The sequence below is a fragment of the Diceros bicornis genome, chromosome 2 (assembly GCF_020826845.1).
Source record: "Diceros bicornis minor isolate mBicDic1 chromosome 2, mDicBic1.mat.cur, whole genome shotgun sequence".
NCBI lineage: Eukaryota > Metazoa > Chordata > Mammalia > Perissodactyla > Rhinocerotidae > Diceros > Diceros bicornis.
This window is the reverse complement of record NC_080741.1, coordinates 34750243-34768434: the sequence shown is the minus strand read 5'-3', so window position 1 is coordinate 34768434 and position 18192 is coordinate 34750243. Positions and strand designations below refer to the sequence as shown.

General features: G+C 42.4%; 1 protein-coding gene across 2 annotated transcripts in view; it reads right to left on the bottom strand.

Annotated features, from left to right (window-relative positions):
• TGFBR2 (transforming growth factor beta receptor 2) overlaps nt 1-16510 on the bottom strand; it is a 105302-nt gene extending 88792 nt beyond the window's left edge. The window contains exon 1 of one of the 2 annotated variants that reach the window (XM_058554309.1): nt 16402-16510. Coding sequence is in view for 1 of the 2 variants with exons in the window: in XM_058554299.1 (XP_058410282.1) it covers nt 16018-16111 (94 nt within the window). In the remaining variant the exon portion in view is untranslated. Of the gene's footprint in view, nt 1-16017 lie in introns of both variants that reach the window. The other variant, XM_058554299.1, reaches the window with a different exon arrangement.
• Nucleotides 16511-18192: the final 1682 nt, after the last annotated feature.

Genomic DNA, 18192 nt, shown 5'->3' with positions numbered 1-18192 from the left:
ATGGAATCCCTTTTAAAAAGGAAGCGCATAAAAAGTTAACACTGAAACTTATTATAGTTTGAAGAAAATCTCTCCAGTTATAACATAAATTCATGAACCCATTCATTATTTAATGAAGCTCATCTTTTCTAGGAAATTTTCACTGGGGAGGAAGGATCAGAATGTTCCTCAGTCCCAAGCCTATTGGAAAAATCATCCTGACAAACAATGGTGGAAAAGAAGAAAAGGAAGTTATATTACAGTGTGGGAGCTGATTAATGTGTTTCCTTAACTAAAATTAAGTAAACTGACAACGTGACTCAACTTCTCTTTTTATGTTGTAGGGAAAATAACATTTATATAGAGCAAGTTGCAGGAAAGCAGGGGTATAAACTAGCTTTGTGTGCCGGAAATGAACGTAGTTTCTGCTATTGGAGGTTCTTCTTTACCATATCCTTTGAAAATGTCAAAGTCATACATGTAGGCTTTGCTGCTTCTCAAGGTATAACTTCTTTTATATAAAAGCAATTTGAGGGCTGGCACCGTGGCTTAGCGGTTAAGTGCACGCTCCGCCGCTGGTGGCCCGGGTTTGGATCCGGGGCGCGCACCAACGCACCGCTTCTCCGGCCATGCTGAGGCCGCGTCCCACATACAGCAACTAGAAGGATGTGCAGCTATGACATACAACTATCTACTGGGGCTTTGGGGAAAAAAAGGAGGAGGATTGGCAATAGATGTTAGCTCAGAGCCGGTCTTCCTCAGCAAAAAGGAGGATCAGCATGGATGTTAGCTCAGGGCTGATCTTCCTCACACACACACACAAAATAAAAATAAAAGCAATTTGACTAAATATTAAATGTCTGTGTTACTTGTGTTCTGCCAGTCACAATAATCTTGTTCTTCTCTATATCTTTACTCACACATTTATCTTTAAGAAGTTCTGGGAAAGGAAGCCAAAGACAATGCTTGACCTCTATGCCTATACGGTGACGAAGCCCCCTTCCCATGTAAAGACATCCTCATCCCTCATTATGTTAAGCCTCTTGAAGCTCGGGGGAAGAGCAAAAGTACAGGACTGTAGTAACCGCCATAGTCTTATATAAATGGCAACATTTGTCTACCAACAAGGGTGACATAACCCTCAAGAAGGCAGACCGCATGGTGTTTAAAAGAGAAACTGTCCCCACAAGAAAAGGAGAAAAAGAAAAATGACTCATTACTTAGTTTGAACTCCAGTGAGACTGGTGGACAAAACCCTCAAAGAAGTGTGTCTTGAAAGAGGGAATTCTCCAGTCCTAAATGTGGCTTCCAATTTATGAGGCAAAGAGCAAGGCTTCTGATGTCAACCCTTCCATCCCTTCTTCTACAATTTAGCTAAGAAAATACAAAAACATGATCAGACCATAGTTTTTATCTTAGCTTTACTTAGAAATTAGGCAGTGAGGGAGCACAATGACTAAAAATGGTAAAATGATGAAAAGACAGATTTGTGATACATTACAATGCCTCAGATGGTTTCATCTTTCCATTTCCATATCATCTGTAAAATAGGATAATTATACCCATCTCAGAGGGTTGTTTCCAAAATTAAACATGACATGCAAGTGAAATTGTTTTACAGATAATAAAGTACTCTGTTAACATAAGGGATTATTAAAAAATGATTATAACCAGACACGGTCAATATGTTTTCATCAAAGTTGTCAGACTAGACTTTTTTCCCACTGGTGTTCTTCCCCCGCCGGCTGTATGTCTCAATGATAGTCAAGTTATTCAAATTACTTCTCTTTTCTGTTTTCCTGGCACTGGTTTTTTATCCGCCTGGACAAGTAGGCAAATGACTATTTTTACGATTTTTGGTGTGCCTTTAATATTCATTTAACAGCTATTTTAACAACAAAAGACATTTTATATGTTCCCAAGAGATATGCACCAAAGAGGGCTGTGGGCAGAAATGTTCACTAAAATCGGGACCTGCCACTGCAGCCCTGGGGACGTTGATAAAGTGAACCAGCACAGTGTTCAACTACCCACTCTGATCCTTTCGTTTTCTTATAACTTCAAAACGTTTCAATTTAGAGAGCACAAGAGCCAAGTCAGCCTCCATGGTCATCTTGTGTAACATGGGAAGATGATTTAAAAGAAGTGACGCTAGGTCAATCAGACTTTCCCAAGATTTTCAGAGGCTCACTCCAAAGCCTCTCTTTTAGATAAATTTTATTAAAGTACTGATCATAATCAAAACAGTACATTGTATCAGAGGTCAAGTATTGTTCTGGGCTTCCTTTCCCAGACCTTAAAGATGAATGTCTGAATAAAGATATATAGAGAAGAACAAAACTCTTTTGACGGGCAGAACATGAGTAACACAGACATCTAACATTTAGTCAATTGCTTTAACATAAAAGATGTTATACCTTGAGGAGTAGCAAAGCCAGCAGGCTTGGAGCAGAGCTAAGTGTAGGTCCAACAGTTACTCAAGACGTAAACGCTGAACTGTTAAGAAACTAGCTTCCCTCCTGTGCCCTGAAGACACCATAAGCATCTCAGTAATAAACCAGAAACAGGAAAAACTCTGAGTTTGACAAAATGCTTTGCACAGCGCTGAATAAATATAAGTGATTATATAATCGCCACAAACATCCTGACCAACATCATCATCAAAATCTTGAGACACAAATGTTTTCAGCAGTTTTGAAAGCTAACCAATGGTACATCAAATTAAAAGTATTCTATCTAAACCATTTTCAATAACTGCCACAGAATATGAAGACACAAAATTCTCATTTCACCCCCTTTTCCCCTAGACAGAGCAGGTAGGGCATTCCTAGTCCATATCTAAGTAATGTTATGAAGTCAGCAGCAGCTCCAGAATTTCCATAGAGGAAGGGCTCCATGGGTGACGATCCAGCTGGAAGGGAGGCAGGAGATGTGTCTAGAGGTTGTGCTGGCACTGGAAGCACACTACCGCTGGTGCCTAGATTGCATGTGCATCCTGAGTGGCTTTGCAGGGAGCTGATGGAGACTATGGTAGAGAAGGGGACTCAAGACCTTCAAGATCTTCCTTAGAGACCCATTCCCACTGAGTACCCATCTGAGAAAGCCTTCCTATTTAAGTCTCCTTAGCACGTGCTACTTTAACAGGGCTTTCCAAAAAGTGCAACCAAGAGTCACCTGTGCAGTCTGGGATGTTTTCCCTCAGTCAGGTAGAAGGGTGTCTTCAGGCACTCTCCATTGCACCAAGCCCTTCATTCAACAGCCACTTCTGCAACCATCCCAACAACAGGAGATAGCCTATGATTCATAAAAATGAAAGGCAGGAGTGGCAAAAAATTGTCCTGAGTCAGATGGTACGATTTACTTTATGACTTTTTCTGGCCCCTACAGTCATAACACGTTGGGCCCGCCACAAAAGATTCACACACAAGAAGATAAATGAACCAAAGGCGGCCTGTGATGGATGGAAAAACAACAGCCCTTCACACTCACAGACGGCGGCTCCCCCAAATTCACGGAAACTACAGACTGGAGACAGAAGAAGCCTCCACTGTAAAGAGCAACTTACACACATCAGATCGTTCAAAATTTCCCACAAGCCCACGGTTCTCTCAAACGAGACTACGCGTAGCTATAAATAACAAAGCCATTGATGACACAGTTGGTGGTGAAAAGGTAAGCAGTCTAGCAAAAAAAAAAAAAAAATACGCATCTCATCACCCCATCTTGGATTTATAAGCAGCTTCTCCCTAGCCTTTAAATGTGATGAATTCCAAACAACAACAATCTTTTAGTGAGAACATGTGCTGAGTGCTAGGGAAGAATCAGACAGAAGGTTCTCCCTCAAAGTTTTCATTCTAGTAAGGGAGTTAAAACACACACACCTAAAGCCCCAAGTGGCTTGGAGAACAAGGCCACCTGAGTGAGGAAGCAGGGCCTGTTAGAGAGGCTGTGAAGAGCAGAAAGAGGGAAATCTACTGGGATAATAACAGAAAATCCAATAGAAGAAGTGGCATTAGGCCATGCATTATTTCAGAAGAGTGGAGGTGTTGCAGGATATGGGGAGAGAATTGCGAGCAGAACAGTCACAAGTTAGGACATCTGAAAGCAAAAGAATGTATGAGGAAGCTGGTTCGAGGGCACTAGGGCCTGAGGCATGCACAAGGGTAAAATGGGAGATGAGGGAGAGGGTTGGCCTCATCCACGCATGCAGTCATCTAACCAGTCCTGTGTTTCATCTATGTCTTAGGAGCCAGAGATACTAATGCAGTCCCTGACCTTAAAGAGGAAGCAAGGGCCATGTAATCACCTAGGATCCATGGACAGGAACCATGGAAGGCTTTGTAGCAGAGGCCACCTGTTCAAAATGATGTCTGGGGGGATATTTAACTGATGGCAGTGTATGTGTATTGAAGAAATAAGGGACAAGGGATGTGGGCAGAAACCACTGAGGAGATTCTTACAGATGACAGAAAATAAGAGTTCAGACTTGCATTGTGGTACCATAATTTAAGAGCAAAAATGAAACCAAATGGTTATGCATTTCGTGTAACTAGGTTCCTGTTGTAAATAAATGTCTGATTAAGAGATTCTAGGTATTAAGATTTTAAAAGTATTCTGATGAATAAGTTGAGATTTGATGCAACAGGAGGCAACATGAGATATAGGTTGCAATGGAAAGTTTTTTTCTGTTCTTTTTTTTACTTTTTTTTTTGTGGCCAAGTATCGTTAAGATGTCAAGAGAAAAAAAAGAAAATAAAATTATTTGGAAAAATCAGAAAGTAGTCATGAAAACTGGTTGTTGGAATTCACAGACGAAAGTAATCGAGGTGCAAAAAATTTTCTTGTGGTGAGTAAAATATAGAAGCCAATCAATGAAAAAGCCAAGAGTGGTGCTCTCAGAACAGTCTAAAATAAATGTCAAGAGATTCAAAAGAAATTTAGTGAAGGCTCACTGAGCATTGACCAAATAAGTTTCTCAAGACAAAAGATTTTTAAAAAAATGTTGAAGAATAGAACCACTTCCTGGAAAACCTGACATTGATTCATTAATTTATTGGGTACATAACTTTGTACACAGCAGAGTCTACATATTTTAAGAAATGCCAAGGTATAATAGCTCAATTAAAGGCCGACAAATGTCAAGGCAGTCTGTGATTAAACGCCTAATGAATAAACATGATAAATGTCATGAGTTCAGCAGAGAAACAGATCCCTGGGATCCACAGCTGGTGATCAAGGGACGTTCAATGGAGGAATGAGCCATGAAGGATGCTTTGCGGAAACAGACTTTTAAAACTGACTCATTAATTGACTTGTCAGCGCCTTCTCTCTTCCGCCGGCCTTAGTGCTTTAGTTACACAGTTAAAATGGGCCTTGTAGCTTAGGAGGAGTCAAAAACGCCCTCATAAAACTAGGGACTACTCTTCCTTGAATCCTTCTCTTCCTCAGGGACAGAAACCAGTCTGATCTGATCCTCTGAAATCACTGCAGATCATTTGACTCCTCTCTGGAAAATGCTTTAATGCTATTAGAGCAGTGCTTCTCAAGCTTCCACGGGTACATGAATTACATGGGGATCTTGTTGAAATGCAGATTCCAATGCAGCAGCCCCACTTTCTGCATTTCCCATAAATTCTCAGTGATGCTGATGCTGTTGGTCCCTGGACCAACCTTTGAGTAGCCAGGTATCAAAACTGTTATTGCGGGATGATATAAAAGCGTTGTTTCTGGGGTCAGAATGCTTGAGCTCAAGATTCAGGCCTCAAGGCATATTATAACTCATGAAAGGTAAATAAATGTTCAGTGAGAAATGAGGTTCCTGAAGGAGTGAGAAGGTAGAATGAGCAGGGCCGCAAGCTGGAGGAGATGGAAAACAGCAGAGAACAACAAAGGAAAAGACTGGCTGGCCTGCTGCTCTTTAAAATAAATAAATAGGTGATAACAGAAACAATAAAAATTATATGATTAATTATAATAGAAATTATAAGAATAAAAACAAGAGTTCCAAGTGTGGATTGAGATTGTTAGAAATTATTTTCTAACAATGTAATTTAAGGGATTCCAGAATAGTGAATACAAAACGTTACTATTGGGTTTTTATTTTTTTCCTTTTCACATAATTGAGGACAAATTTTATCATATGGTCTCCCCACCCCCCCCAATACTATGGGCTTTAGAGAAAAAACACAAATATGATACGTAGTAACAAGAGAGCCACTCAAAACAATAGTTAGAAGATTCCTCCTCCCTGCTAACCAGTGTCTGCAGACTCCGGAAATGCAATTATGGGACTCACAGCTACTCCCCTGCCTAAAAAAGCTGTCTGAAAACTGCCAATCTGTAGCAAATTCTGTCTTTTCTGTGAATATTTTAAGAAAAATGGTGGAGAAAACTTTGAAAGGCAACAGAAGACTATATTTAGACAAGTTTCCTTTCTTTTCCCAAAAAACACAGAAGTTCCTTTGGGACTTTCTTTGCCTAGACACAGCAAAGCACTTCATAATTCTGTACCTTAGGAAAACTCTTCACAGACATTTTTACCGATTCAGAGGAAGGGGAGCATGAGAACACCATAATTAACCAAAGAGAGATGGTATTACCACCAAAACCAAGGAAGCCTTTTCTTCAGCAACAAGGAGTGAGGGCTGGCTGAAGTAAACATGCTATTTAGTCAGGATGTATGCTCAGGCACCTGTACTAGGAAATTTTCAAAGTAACTATGGTTTCTCTTTCTTTTTTCAATAGTAGTCATCTCCAACAAACTTCAAGTGGATGTTCACGGTATTTGTCAGTTCTGCCCTGTTATGACTTCTGATAGTTTTCTACTTTGATTAGTTAAAGATTATGTTTTCTAAGTCAACTTCAATAATTTCCTCTATAGACACACAGAATGAAACATTTCAGAAAAGAAAAAGCTGCAAATCTCATCTATCCAATTCTTGTTACTGTACATAGAAGAAAAATGAGACCCAGTGGGACTGAAGGACTTCAGCAGGTCACCCAGACGCCTGGATTGCGGGTGTAACGTGCCTTCATCTTCACCAGCTGTCTCCTAGGCAGAGTCTTAATCTCAAACTAAGGGTCAGATCTGGGTTACCTTTCATTCAAGATCAAGGTTTTGTGAGAATTACATATTTACAACTTCTTTTCTACTTTGCATGGGACCTCTCAACTAGGAAAATGATAAAGGGTTTAGCTACACCTGGGGGAAAAATGTTTTGGTTTGGTGATGTAACAACGAAGACTTCGGTCTCTGTTTGTAAGGGGAGGTGGGGAGGAGGTATTTTTTATTTATTTTGTACGTCGACAAGCAAATCCTACATATTAGGCGTACAGTTGAGTCTTGTGGAAGCTGAAGCGTCTCAATTTCCAGGGCACTCTTTAAAAATAAGAATATAGGGCTGGCCCCGTGGCTTAGCGGTTAAGTGCCCGCGCTCCGCTGCTGGCGGCCCAGGTTGGGATCCCGGGCGCGCACTGATGCACCGCTTCTCCAGCCATGCTGGGGCTGCATCCCACATACAGCAACTTAGAAGGCTGTGCAGCTATGACATACAACTATCTACTGGGGCTTTGGGGGGAAAAAAATAAATAAATAAAATCTTTAAAAAAAAAAAAGAATAAGAATATAAAAAATGAGAATAGAAATTTAGGTATGAAAGTGAATATTGAGAATTTAGAATGGCATCTTACAAATTACAAATTTTTTAAAAGCTTCAAATACCAAAAATATAAATTTTAAAAGAAAACATGTTTTTATTAATTAACTGCCTGATACACCTCTGAAATAGTGTTGCTACATTTTTTGGTTGCATACTCTGATCACCACTTCCAACAATATTTGCCATATTCTCTAAAGAGAGAACAGAAAAATAATTCAGTCTTCCTTCTAGAGCTGTTGATTAGAATTTGTAATTTATTCTTGAATAACTTGGAAAAGTTTCTTTCAGCTTCATAATTCATTATAAGTAATCTTATATAAATTTTTTGCATTGCTTCTAAATTTGGGAAAACTTCTATCAGGTTTCTTTTATGTGTGAGCTATAAGATTCAGGGCATTGCAAGATTTCTTAAATATTTTTTAACTTGAAAGCACTCATCAGCCATGTGGCCAGGGTCCCTCTCAGAGTCAGGAGATGGGCCTATACCAGAGAGAAACCTTGAAGGTTAAGTGCTATTCACTTCATGGTAAATCTACATCCCTCGGCCTACCATATATATCCCCTACATGTTTATGCATCCTTAACTTCCCCAATCCTTCCAAATAAAGTGCCTGTTTTACTCAGAATACCTAAACTCCTTGATGGCCTCACTGTTCCATGATTCAGCCAATACATCACCTGACGTATATATTTCATTTTCCCACTGAGGTCACAAGACAGGCATGATGTTTGACTACCTGGTGTATGGACCAAATTTTATTTTATTTAGCTAGAGATATTAAATAGGATAATATATGAAAAACGCTAAATCATTAGAAAAATGTTGGATATACCATTATTTCTCTTAATGCCTAGAGTCCCCTACCAACCATGCTATAATGGAAAAGTGGTTTATGTCAACTGAGGCAGCTGGTCTCAGTATAGCATAACAATTAGAGTCTAGGTCCCCAAACCAGACCGTCTTGGTTCCAATCTCAGCATAATCATTTGGTAACTGGGTGGCCTTCATTAAATTTCCTAATCTCTAGAGAACTTAGAATGAGCATTATAAAATCTACTTCACAGAGTTATTTTGAAGGTTAGATAATACAGTGAAGTGCTCAGCATGATCCAGGCAGTAGCAAGACCTCAACAAGGGGGAGCTACATACATTATTGGGAAACCTGTCCACAAAGGCTCGTGAGTAACGCTTCCTCAAGACAGGAACACCACTCACAGGGAGTTTGAGGCCAATTCCATTTCCCTACGTAGAAAAGGTTTCCAGTAGTCACCCACAAAGCATCCGAACATCCTAACATCCACAAACCGACTTTCCTTCAAAGTCAATGAATCCTCTGCAATGATTTACAAATTTAACAGATCGAGAGCTGCTGTGGCATATGCTGAAAATATGCCTGACCCTATATTTTCCTTCAAAGACATTCATGTTTGTTCTGCCAAACTCCTAGCTCTCTAAAATGCATAGTTTTGACAATCCTACACCTTTTATAAGGTGTCATAAGGGCTTTTATAACGTCAGAAGGGCTTTTTACTTCTTTACACTGTTCTAATATTCTTGTTATCCTTAAAGAGGCTTGAGAAGGCCATGGATCACTCAAATAAAATATTAACAAAAGTAGAAGAAAACATCCAGATAAGCTTCACCTTGTCCTAGTGCCCCCAGTACACAGAGGAAATGCAACTAAGGCACTGGGAAATCTGGAATAAAAAATGTACACGTGAAACAGCAGACAGAACAAGTCAAATGAAAAGAGCTCAAGTTTCCTCCAGGAAAATAGAAACTGTGAAAAAGTGAATTTCCCAAAGGAAATACAACATCGTGACTATAAACAAATAATGAAATCAAATAATGAAAAGCTTTTTCATTGATGAGCAATTTCTCTACTCCAGGGAAAAGATGATACAATAGACAAAAACTAATTTTGCACCCAACGCCTCTGCAAAGGAACCTCTGTTGATGCCAGACCCACCCTGACACTGGAAAGCCCAGAGCAAGAGGACGAATGGAGGCCTACGTCCCATAGGTCAAAATATCGAAAGTTACAAATCATGCTAACCACCTGTTCAATAAACTACCTTAACTGACAAATATATCTTCATCATGTCTTGGAAGACCAAGCACAACTTTAAAACTCTTCAATGACTCGAAGTCCTTCCCTGGAACTGGGTGTTTTGGGGAAACACGGTCCCGGTCCTGGTCAACAACCTGCCTTCCTGAGTTTTAACACAGCCCCCTACACACCCACCATGGACACAGCTGTCTTTAGCCACCCCTCGGGTGCATAGACCAGGGGCTGTGAAAGCCCTCAGGAAGGTGGACACAAGGGTCCATGCAGGCTGTAAAAGCTCTCCAGGGCCATCTGGACAGGGAATTTTGGGTTCCCAGGTACCTGAAATATGATCTAAAAAGGGGGAGGAGTTTGGACTCTGAGGCCTAAAGTCTCCTCAACCCATGGACAGGGGCCTGACCAGAAAAGAATAAAAGCAGTACTCTCTAAAACCCAGGACAGAGGCCCCTGGTGCCCATATACTAGGCCTATATTTTAGTTGAGCCGAGAAAATTGGGGGGAGAGGGGAATATATCATCAGAAAACAGAAAAAAAAAAAAAAGAAAGAGATGCATATCTTGACAGCAGACAGCCTTTCCCAGACACAGTCTCCCCAGTCATTGGCACTTGCCCGGCAGCTGAGGCCACTCTAATGATCTACAGCCTTGGCCCTGTAAACAAAACAGATGCCAGGGAACCTTCAGAGCCTACGCAGGAGATCCTAAACTCACTAAATCCAAGGAGGCAGTTGCCCTCTGTCAAGTGCCAAGACCTAAAAAGCTGATCATGGCAAGGAAAAGGCCAGATCCTTTTGGGAGGAGAAGAACCTTACGTACAAGTTTTCAAATTAGTGGAACCTCAAAAGTCAAATCATCCCCCTTTGTTATGTTGCATAAATTCTGCTCTTTCTGCCCTCACCAGCAGTTGTTCGAGGCCTATACAGAGATGCTGGTCCTACATGCCTGAAATTTGAGGTTTTACAATGCACATCTTTGAAAACGGTGCATGTCCAACTGCTGTGAATGGTTGAACCAGGGGTCACTTGCAGCGGGTCCCACCACCAAGATGCCATTATCAGACTAGGAACAGTAAAGCGTCCTTGTGCAAAGACTCTGCCCTATCTTGATCTTCTGTAGCACAGCGACAATCAGGAAGGAGGCAGATCACGCAAGCCAAGCAAATCATGATATCAGAAGCTCTGAACTGATGATATTAGATGGCAGGTTCCCCCTTCTTGAATATGATGTCCCTTTACTCCGTCCCTAACTTCCATCCCAACACACATGTACACACCGATACACCATGAAAAGGAGACTGCAGAACGCGAGCAGGGCAAGCTCAGAACACACACACACACACACACATACATACACACACACACAGGCAAACCTCAGGAGACCTTAAGCAGACTCCATCTTCCCCATTTATAAAATGAAGATGATAAAACTTATCTTGCAGGTTTCTTCTGAAGATTTAGCCAGATAAGTAATGCTAAGCAGCTGGCTCAGAGCAGATTCTCAAATACTCATCTCCCCTCTCCCCACTTCTCCCTGAGATGAGCCCATGTGCCTGGTCAGCATTCCAAACCCTTTTGACATACCAGGCAACGAAGCAGAATCATCATTATCTTCCGCAGTTGGAAGCAACAAGTACCTGGAAGCAAAAAATCCTACAAGGAAAAGAGGGAGTGCAAAATAAGTGGTGAACGTTCTTGTTGCTAATGCTCATCTGCTAAGTTGTTTCTACTGAAAATCATCTGCTAAGTTGTTTCTACTGAAAATATGAGTTAAATCGACTGAAGCTGTACGTGAGGACCTGGAGGGGGGAAGCTAACAAGGTGATAGAGCTATGCTTTTATGTGGAAATTGGCTAAGTAGCGCCATGCTGTAGCCAGGAAGTATGGTTCCTCTGCACCCTATTTTAAACTGTTTTGGTGGTTTGCATCACACCTAAATAATATCCACACAGTTCTACAGCAGACAGCAGCTGCTACAGGACCACACTTCCCTTCGACCAACTCTGCTTCACTGCTTATCAACCAAAACATAAAACCCTGATGAAAAAAGAAACTTAAAAACTAAATTTAGATTTCAGCACTTCATTTTTAATGAAAGTCTCCTTTCGACAACCTTCTAGAAAAAAAAAAAAGAGAATTCAGTATTTACTGGAAAATATCTTTGGTGAAACTTTTAAAAAATTTTGCAGTGCCTTTGCATGCCCTGCACTACTTCAAAATGTATAGGTAAAGGAGTTGGATGAAAACTTCTAGCAGCTTTCCATCATGTTTGATAGAATTTGAAGCATCTTTTTCCAGAGCTCATTAGAATAAAAGAACCAATTACATAGTATAAAAACAGTCAAATTGCCTATTTGGGTCAGAGCCAAAACTATTCTCACTAAAAGTAAGATTTTACCATTCAGACCAAACTTGCAATAAACAGGGACTGCCTGGTTGTTAGAATGTTTGATTCGGTTGCACTACCTCCAGAAAGATGAAGTGGAGGCTCAACTCAGCATTTTCTAGGTGCCAGGTACTGCAGGAGACCTGGAGGTGGAGAAATGAAGAAGACACACCCCTTGCCTTTGAGAGAATTAAAGGCCTCATGGGCAAGGGAGTCACCGAAAGATATAATTTTGGCTTACTATTGTTAAAAGCTAAAAGAGAGGCCTGTCCCCAGGAGGGGACATTTAGCTCAGCCCAGGGTATTCAAAGCAGGTTTCCTTAAGAAAATGACACTTGAGTGAAGTCTTAAAAGATGAGTGAAAATTATCCAGGTAGCAGGAGTTCCAGACAGACAGCAGCTTGAAGGAAGTCACAGCTGCCTAACCTGCTCACAGCATGTGTGTGCATGACAGTAAGAGTGGACTGGGAAAGTGGGAGCCATGGCAGGATGCAAGGCTACTGAATCAGATGGGAAGCAGGTCACTGAGGACCTTGTTAGGCCTGATGGAGGAGCTAATACTAATAATGGGAGCTGATACTTATCGTGCATTTACTATGCTGCAGGCACTATGTTAAGCACTTTAAAGCACTGTTTCATTTCATCTTCACCATAACTCCATAACCCCATTTCACAAATGAGGCCACCAAGGATTACAGAAGTAGAGTAACTACAACAGGCCACACAGCCAGTAAATAAGAAGTGGGTTTGGAACCCAGGATGGCCTGATTCCAAAGCTTATACCCTGCCCTCTTCTATCGCCAAGCTTATTCTCAAAGGAAAGACTAAACGGGCACATGGGGTCCATCATACTGGCTACAGAATGGAGAGTTGAGGTGGACCCATTGGGGGCCTGTAACAAGGCAAGTATAGAAAAGAACAGATTATTCAAAAGAAAAGAATAGAGAGACGGAGAAGAAAACATCCAACACACACCCTCGACTAGTGCAATAAACAAAAAAATGGGCTTTTGAAAAAAGAGTCTAGAAATAAACCACCGTTATTCAATAATGCTGCCAAGACACAGGGTTAAAATATGTTTCCGTCTCTTTGCCTTTAACATGCTCCTGTATGTTAAACTCAATGAGGGCAAAGACCAGGTCTGTCTTATTCGTTCAGGATGGTGTCTGCAGGCCTGAGCCTCCTACCTAGCACAAGGAGACACTCTATCAATACTGTTGAGAAGGAAGAATGACTGATGGCCACTTTTTACAGTGGCACCAAAAAACAGATGTCATTCTTTATTGGAAAAATAGGGTTAAAAACATAAAGAAAAATTTTAAAGTTGTATTGATAACTGAGGATTGGTAACAGAAATGGAAACCGCGTAGCAGTTATGCTGACTACACAGACGATAATGAAGGCTCATCGCCACGGGGTGCCACCTCAAAAAAAAGGCAATGAATCCAAAATGTGATGAGTATTTTGTGTAAACCATAAATAGGTATAAAAAGATGTTATTATAGGAAGTGGCCTAGAGGTGAAAATGTACTTTCTGGGAACAAGAGCAAAGAGACCAAATTCTGGGCCTAGTCTAGTCTCTGACTCTGACAAATCAAGCATATCTTTAACATGATTTTAAGAAAGAAGTTTATCCACATGACACTTTTACCAACGTTGAGTCATCAACAAGCATCTCTTGGTAGGTATTTGAAAAGCAAAAGTCACATTTTTCAGATCTGAAGAGTTTTCAGACATTGAAAGTTTTCCCCAAAAGAGTAATTACTTAATTTTGAGCATTTAGGAAGAGTGAATCTAAGTCAAAAACAAAACTTTAAAAAATTTTAAGTATATTTCTTAGTGAAGTTTGTTCTTAGACTGAGATCCTTTATCTGCTTGTCAATCTACTCCACAGAAGATGGATTTTTTTTTAGGTGACCTAATAGGAGGCTGTAAATAATCTCATTTCCTCATATCTTATCATGCATTAAGATATTTTGAAAAATGTTTTGACAGTGTACCAATTATGTTAGAAAAATTCTGAAACCATTTATTTACATGGAAAATTAAAATGCAATCATGGAATCAGGTTTCTCATCTTCATTATAGTTACCTTCAACTATCTTCAAAAATTTAATTTCAAATGAATACAAATTCAAATGATTCCTTAGTTCAACCATTTTGAAACTTTAATTCCACAAAACATAAAATTTGTGCATTTTGGAAAACTGTTTAAAAGCCCAAATAAAAAGCCCCTAAGCTTTTAAGTTAATTGTTTAAAAGTGTGTATGTAGATAAAATGAAACCGACTCATAAACTATTGAGTCTGGAATTTGCAAATCATAAATCTTATCCTTGTAAACAAAACCTAACAAAATCAGAGCCTGCTAATTTCCTTCTTTCGTAATCTGAAACAAAAGTTTTAGTGATTTTTAACATACACAGAAAATTGAGGGTGCCATTTAAAATATTTATTAGCAAAATATAACTCAATTTTTAAGAGTGTGGGGTATAATCAGAAGCAACTGAACATTCTAGTACTGCAGTATACAAAAACAGCCGAGAATGAAACACTGGGATTTGATTAAACAGTAGAACTCAAATTTATGTTAGGATTTTTTTGTTTACAATAAGTGCTTCTTCCTCATTCCATTAAAAACTCCCACCTCCATGGGACTTTGAATATAAAACATAATCTTAAAAAGTTCTCAATCCACTTCAAATACCCTGAAATGTACCATTTAGAACCTGGTGCATATTTTTTCTAGACAAACCTAAAGGAAAGCCTGTGCAGCCCTTGGTAAGTAAAAAGAGTGCCTCAGGGTGATGTGGACTGTCAAATCCAATACATTTCATCCCACATCCACACAGGGCATCTCCAAGTCACCAAAGGGGGAAGAGAGGGACATAAAATGATAAAGATGAAGGTAATGTAAAATTATCCAAATCTAACCGCGTCACTTTACAGATGAGCAAACTGAGGCCTGAGAAAGGTCCAAATACTCCGTTACCCACAGCCCAGCTGCAGATTCTCAATAATGTGGATCCTAGCTGCAAAAATTCTAACTCTTCAGGTCTCAGGGGTTCGATGCTTCTCATAACAAATCTTTAAGAACTCAATTCCTGCATTTTTCCCCCTCAAAAACCTCTAGAGATAGAGATCAGGTGGGCAGCGGATTTACGATTTTAACCCTTCCGTTTCCACCAAACGATTACTGCAGAGAACCGTCAACTCCCGGAAGGCAGGGTTGTCTTGCTCCAGGCACCATCTCCAGCACCTAGCACCCAGCACCCAGTAGGCACTCAGTAAACAACTCTCCGCCTTCCACCTGACAACCTCCACTCCCTACCCCATCCACGCCTAGCCGTCAGTGGAGCCGGATAACTTTCCTTTGGAAAGAGCTTCTTGTCTTGCAACTTTCCTACAGTAACTCCGGGCCAAGAAGCCGGCCTGGGGGAGTGTGTGGCCCTTCCCAGGGGCTAAGGATTGAGTAACTGGCCATTTAAGGGGGTGGCTCGGCCAGCCGGCGTGGGCACGCAGCATCGCCGCGGGGCGCGGTGGCCCAGGTGTGCCAGCTGCTCTGGCGGCCTCTGCGGCCGCCGCTCCGGGCCGCTGCTCCCCTGCCTCCTTCAGATAACCAACTTCTCAAACTTCCCTTTCCGGGGGTGGGGGCTCGCCTCGAACGCGGCCAACACAACGCCTTTCCTGCCCGCACAAAGGGGGCCAAACGTGCCCCGCGCCCCTTTCCACTTGAACTTTCCTTCTCTTTTTAAAGAAAAACTCACGTCCCTGCGGCCAAGGGAGTCGGGCTGCGTGGGTGCCGCGAGGGGAAACCGTCCCGTTTCCGCCCGAGCGCTGCGTTCCCGGGGCCGCCTGTCAAGCGCGGCGAAGGGGCGGGGAGCCCGGGAGACCCCCGGCGGCCCGCCAAGCCCCGGCTGGGGGCCACTCACCCGACTTCTGAACTTGCGGTGGGATCGTGCTGGCGATGCGCGTCCACAGGACGATGTGCAGCGGCCACAGGCCCCTGAGCAGCCCCCGACCCATGGCAGACCCCGCTGCTCGTCATAGACCGAGCCCCGAGCGCAGCGGACGGCGCCTTCCCGGACCCCTGGCTGCGCCTCCGCGCCGCGCCCTCTCGGGACCCCGCGCCGGGCCGGCCGGGCAGATGTGCGGGCCAGATGTGGCGCCGGCTTGCCAGCTGGGAGGGGGCCTGGAGGCCGGCGAGGCGCAGGGAGGCCCCCGGCGGCCGAGGGGAGCTGCGCAGGAGGCCGGCTCCTGCCCCGGGCGTGTGCGCGCGTGGGGGTGTCTTCGGTCGGTGCGCGCGAGTGACTCACTCAACTTCACCCGGGCGCTGCGGGGGAAACAGGAAACTCCTCGCCAACAGCTGGGCAGGACCTCTCGCCGCCGCAGAGCCTTCTCCCTCTGCTCGCTTCCAGCCCTCGCCCTCTCTCGTAGCTGCCAATCACGTCCCCTGGACCAGCCCCTCTGAGGGCTTTGGCAAACTTTCAGCTGCCCCTCACCGCTCTCAGGAGCTCCTCGCTCCAAGGATTTACTCCGGAGTGACTAAGTGCACACGTTTCAGAAAGTAACTGAACAGAGAAAGTGTATATCCTTTCCATAGCACCCCCACGAAGCATCTCCCCCGCCCCCAACCTTCTTGGGATTGTTCCTAGGTGCTTTAGAGTTGTATTTTCAAACTACAAGTCACGACCCGTGAGTGGATGCTGAAATCTAATGAGTTGTGAGCACATTTTTTCCCTAATAAAATAGTAAGAGTAAGGATTGCCTCAAACTTTTGTTTCGGTTATGTGTGCATACACTGTCACATTGTAAAAAGGTTTTCTTACTGTAGGTTGAAGTCCGGACGTTTTTTCTCAAACTTTCATGTGCATATTGATCATCTGAGAATCTTGTTAAAATGCGGATTCTGATTCAGTACATCTAGGATGCAGCATTTCTGATGAGCTCTTGGGTGGTGCCTCCCATTTTGACCTGCCTCTTCCTGGGGGTGATTAAGTGAGTAATTGTAAATGATCAGCCATTACAGAGTGATAATGGTGAGAAATCTTATCTTCAGAATGTATCAAGTACAGTAGAAAATGTAAAAATGAAAGTGGCCTGGGAGTCAGCTAAATACCAGTGTTTGCATTCCAGTAGTGCCCATGAAGAGAGAGAAAGCTTATCCTCTCCTCTGCTATAGGGGAAATAGTGGGAGGCGGACAGAATAAACTTTCAACTTTCTCTTCTTGCTAAGGTGACCAGGTTTGCCCAGAACTATACTGGTGTACATCTGTTTTGAAATTAATCATTATCCAACCAAGACACATTCTCTTTCCCATGTGTCTTGTTTGGATAATGAATTATATGCTCACCCTACTTCCAGCTCTCAAAGACTTAGATTCTGTATAGCCCTCTGGTCAGGAGATCATCCAGCAGTTTCCACAATGAACTCTCTTGTCTTATGAGACAAAGATTATTTGCAGAGGCAGGTGGCCAGATTTACTGGAAGTAAAGGCAAATAGCCCTCCCTGGAAACCCAACTTCCAAAATCTTCCCTGTCAATCTAAGAGTTCATCTGCTTGATCCTGGAACCTTAAGTCTTGTCACCATTGTTCCACCCAGCACTGAAACTGCCTCTGAATGTGTCTTTTAGGAAAATGCCACTTCCCAGCTCTTGTATTTCGGATGCAGGAAGGGCAGTGAATTCAGGAAGGCTGGGCATCTTCTTGCCCACCAGCAGGCTTGCCAAAGCTGGAAGCCACTTGAGCGATGGAGGAAAATTGAGTTCAAAATCTGCTTCTCCTATTTCCTCCACAGCCACCTGGCCCATGCCACTGCCTTCCCTGGCGCAGGAGTCTCCCAACCACTCATCCCCAGTCAGGGCCATTCTGGGCCCTTCCACACAATTTCTCAAATCAGAGCTAAAATAATTTTTCATAATGCAAACCTGATTATACCAACCCTCTGATTAAAATCATTCAATGGCTTCCAAGTGCTCTTGAGATAAAGGATAGAACCAGATCCTTTAACATGCCTTCAAACCGCCTCCTCTCTTATAACCTTCCCTTGGGCTTCTCCTCCTCTCCTGCTGAGAGCCTTCTCCAAATTCCTTGAACATGCCCCTG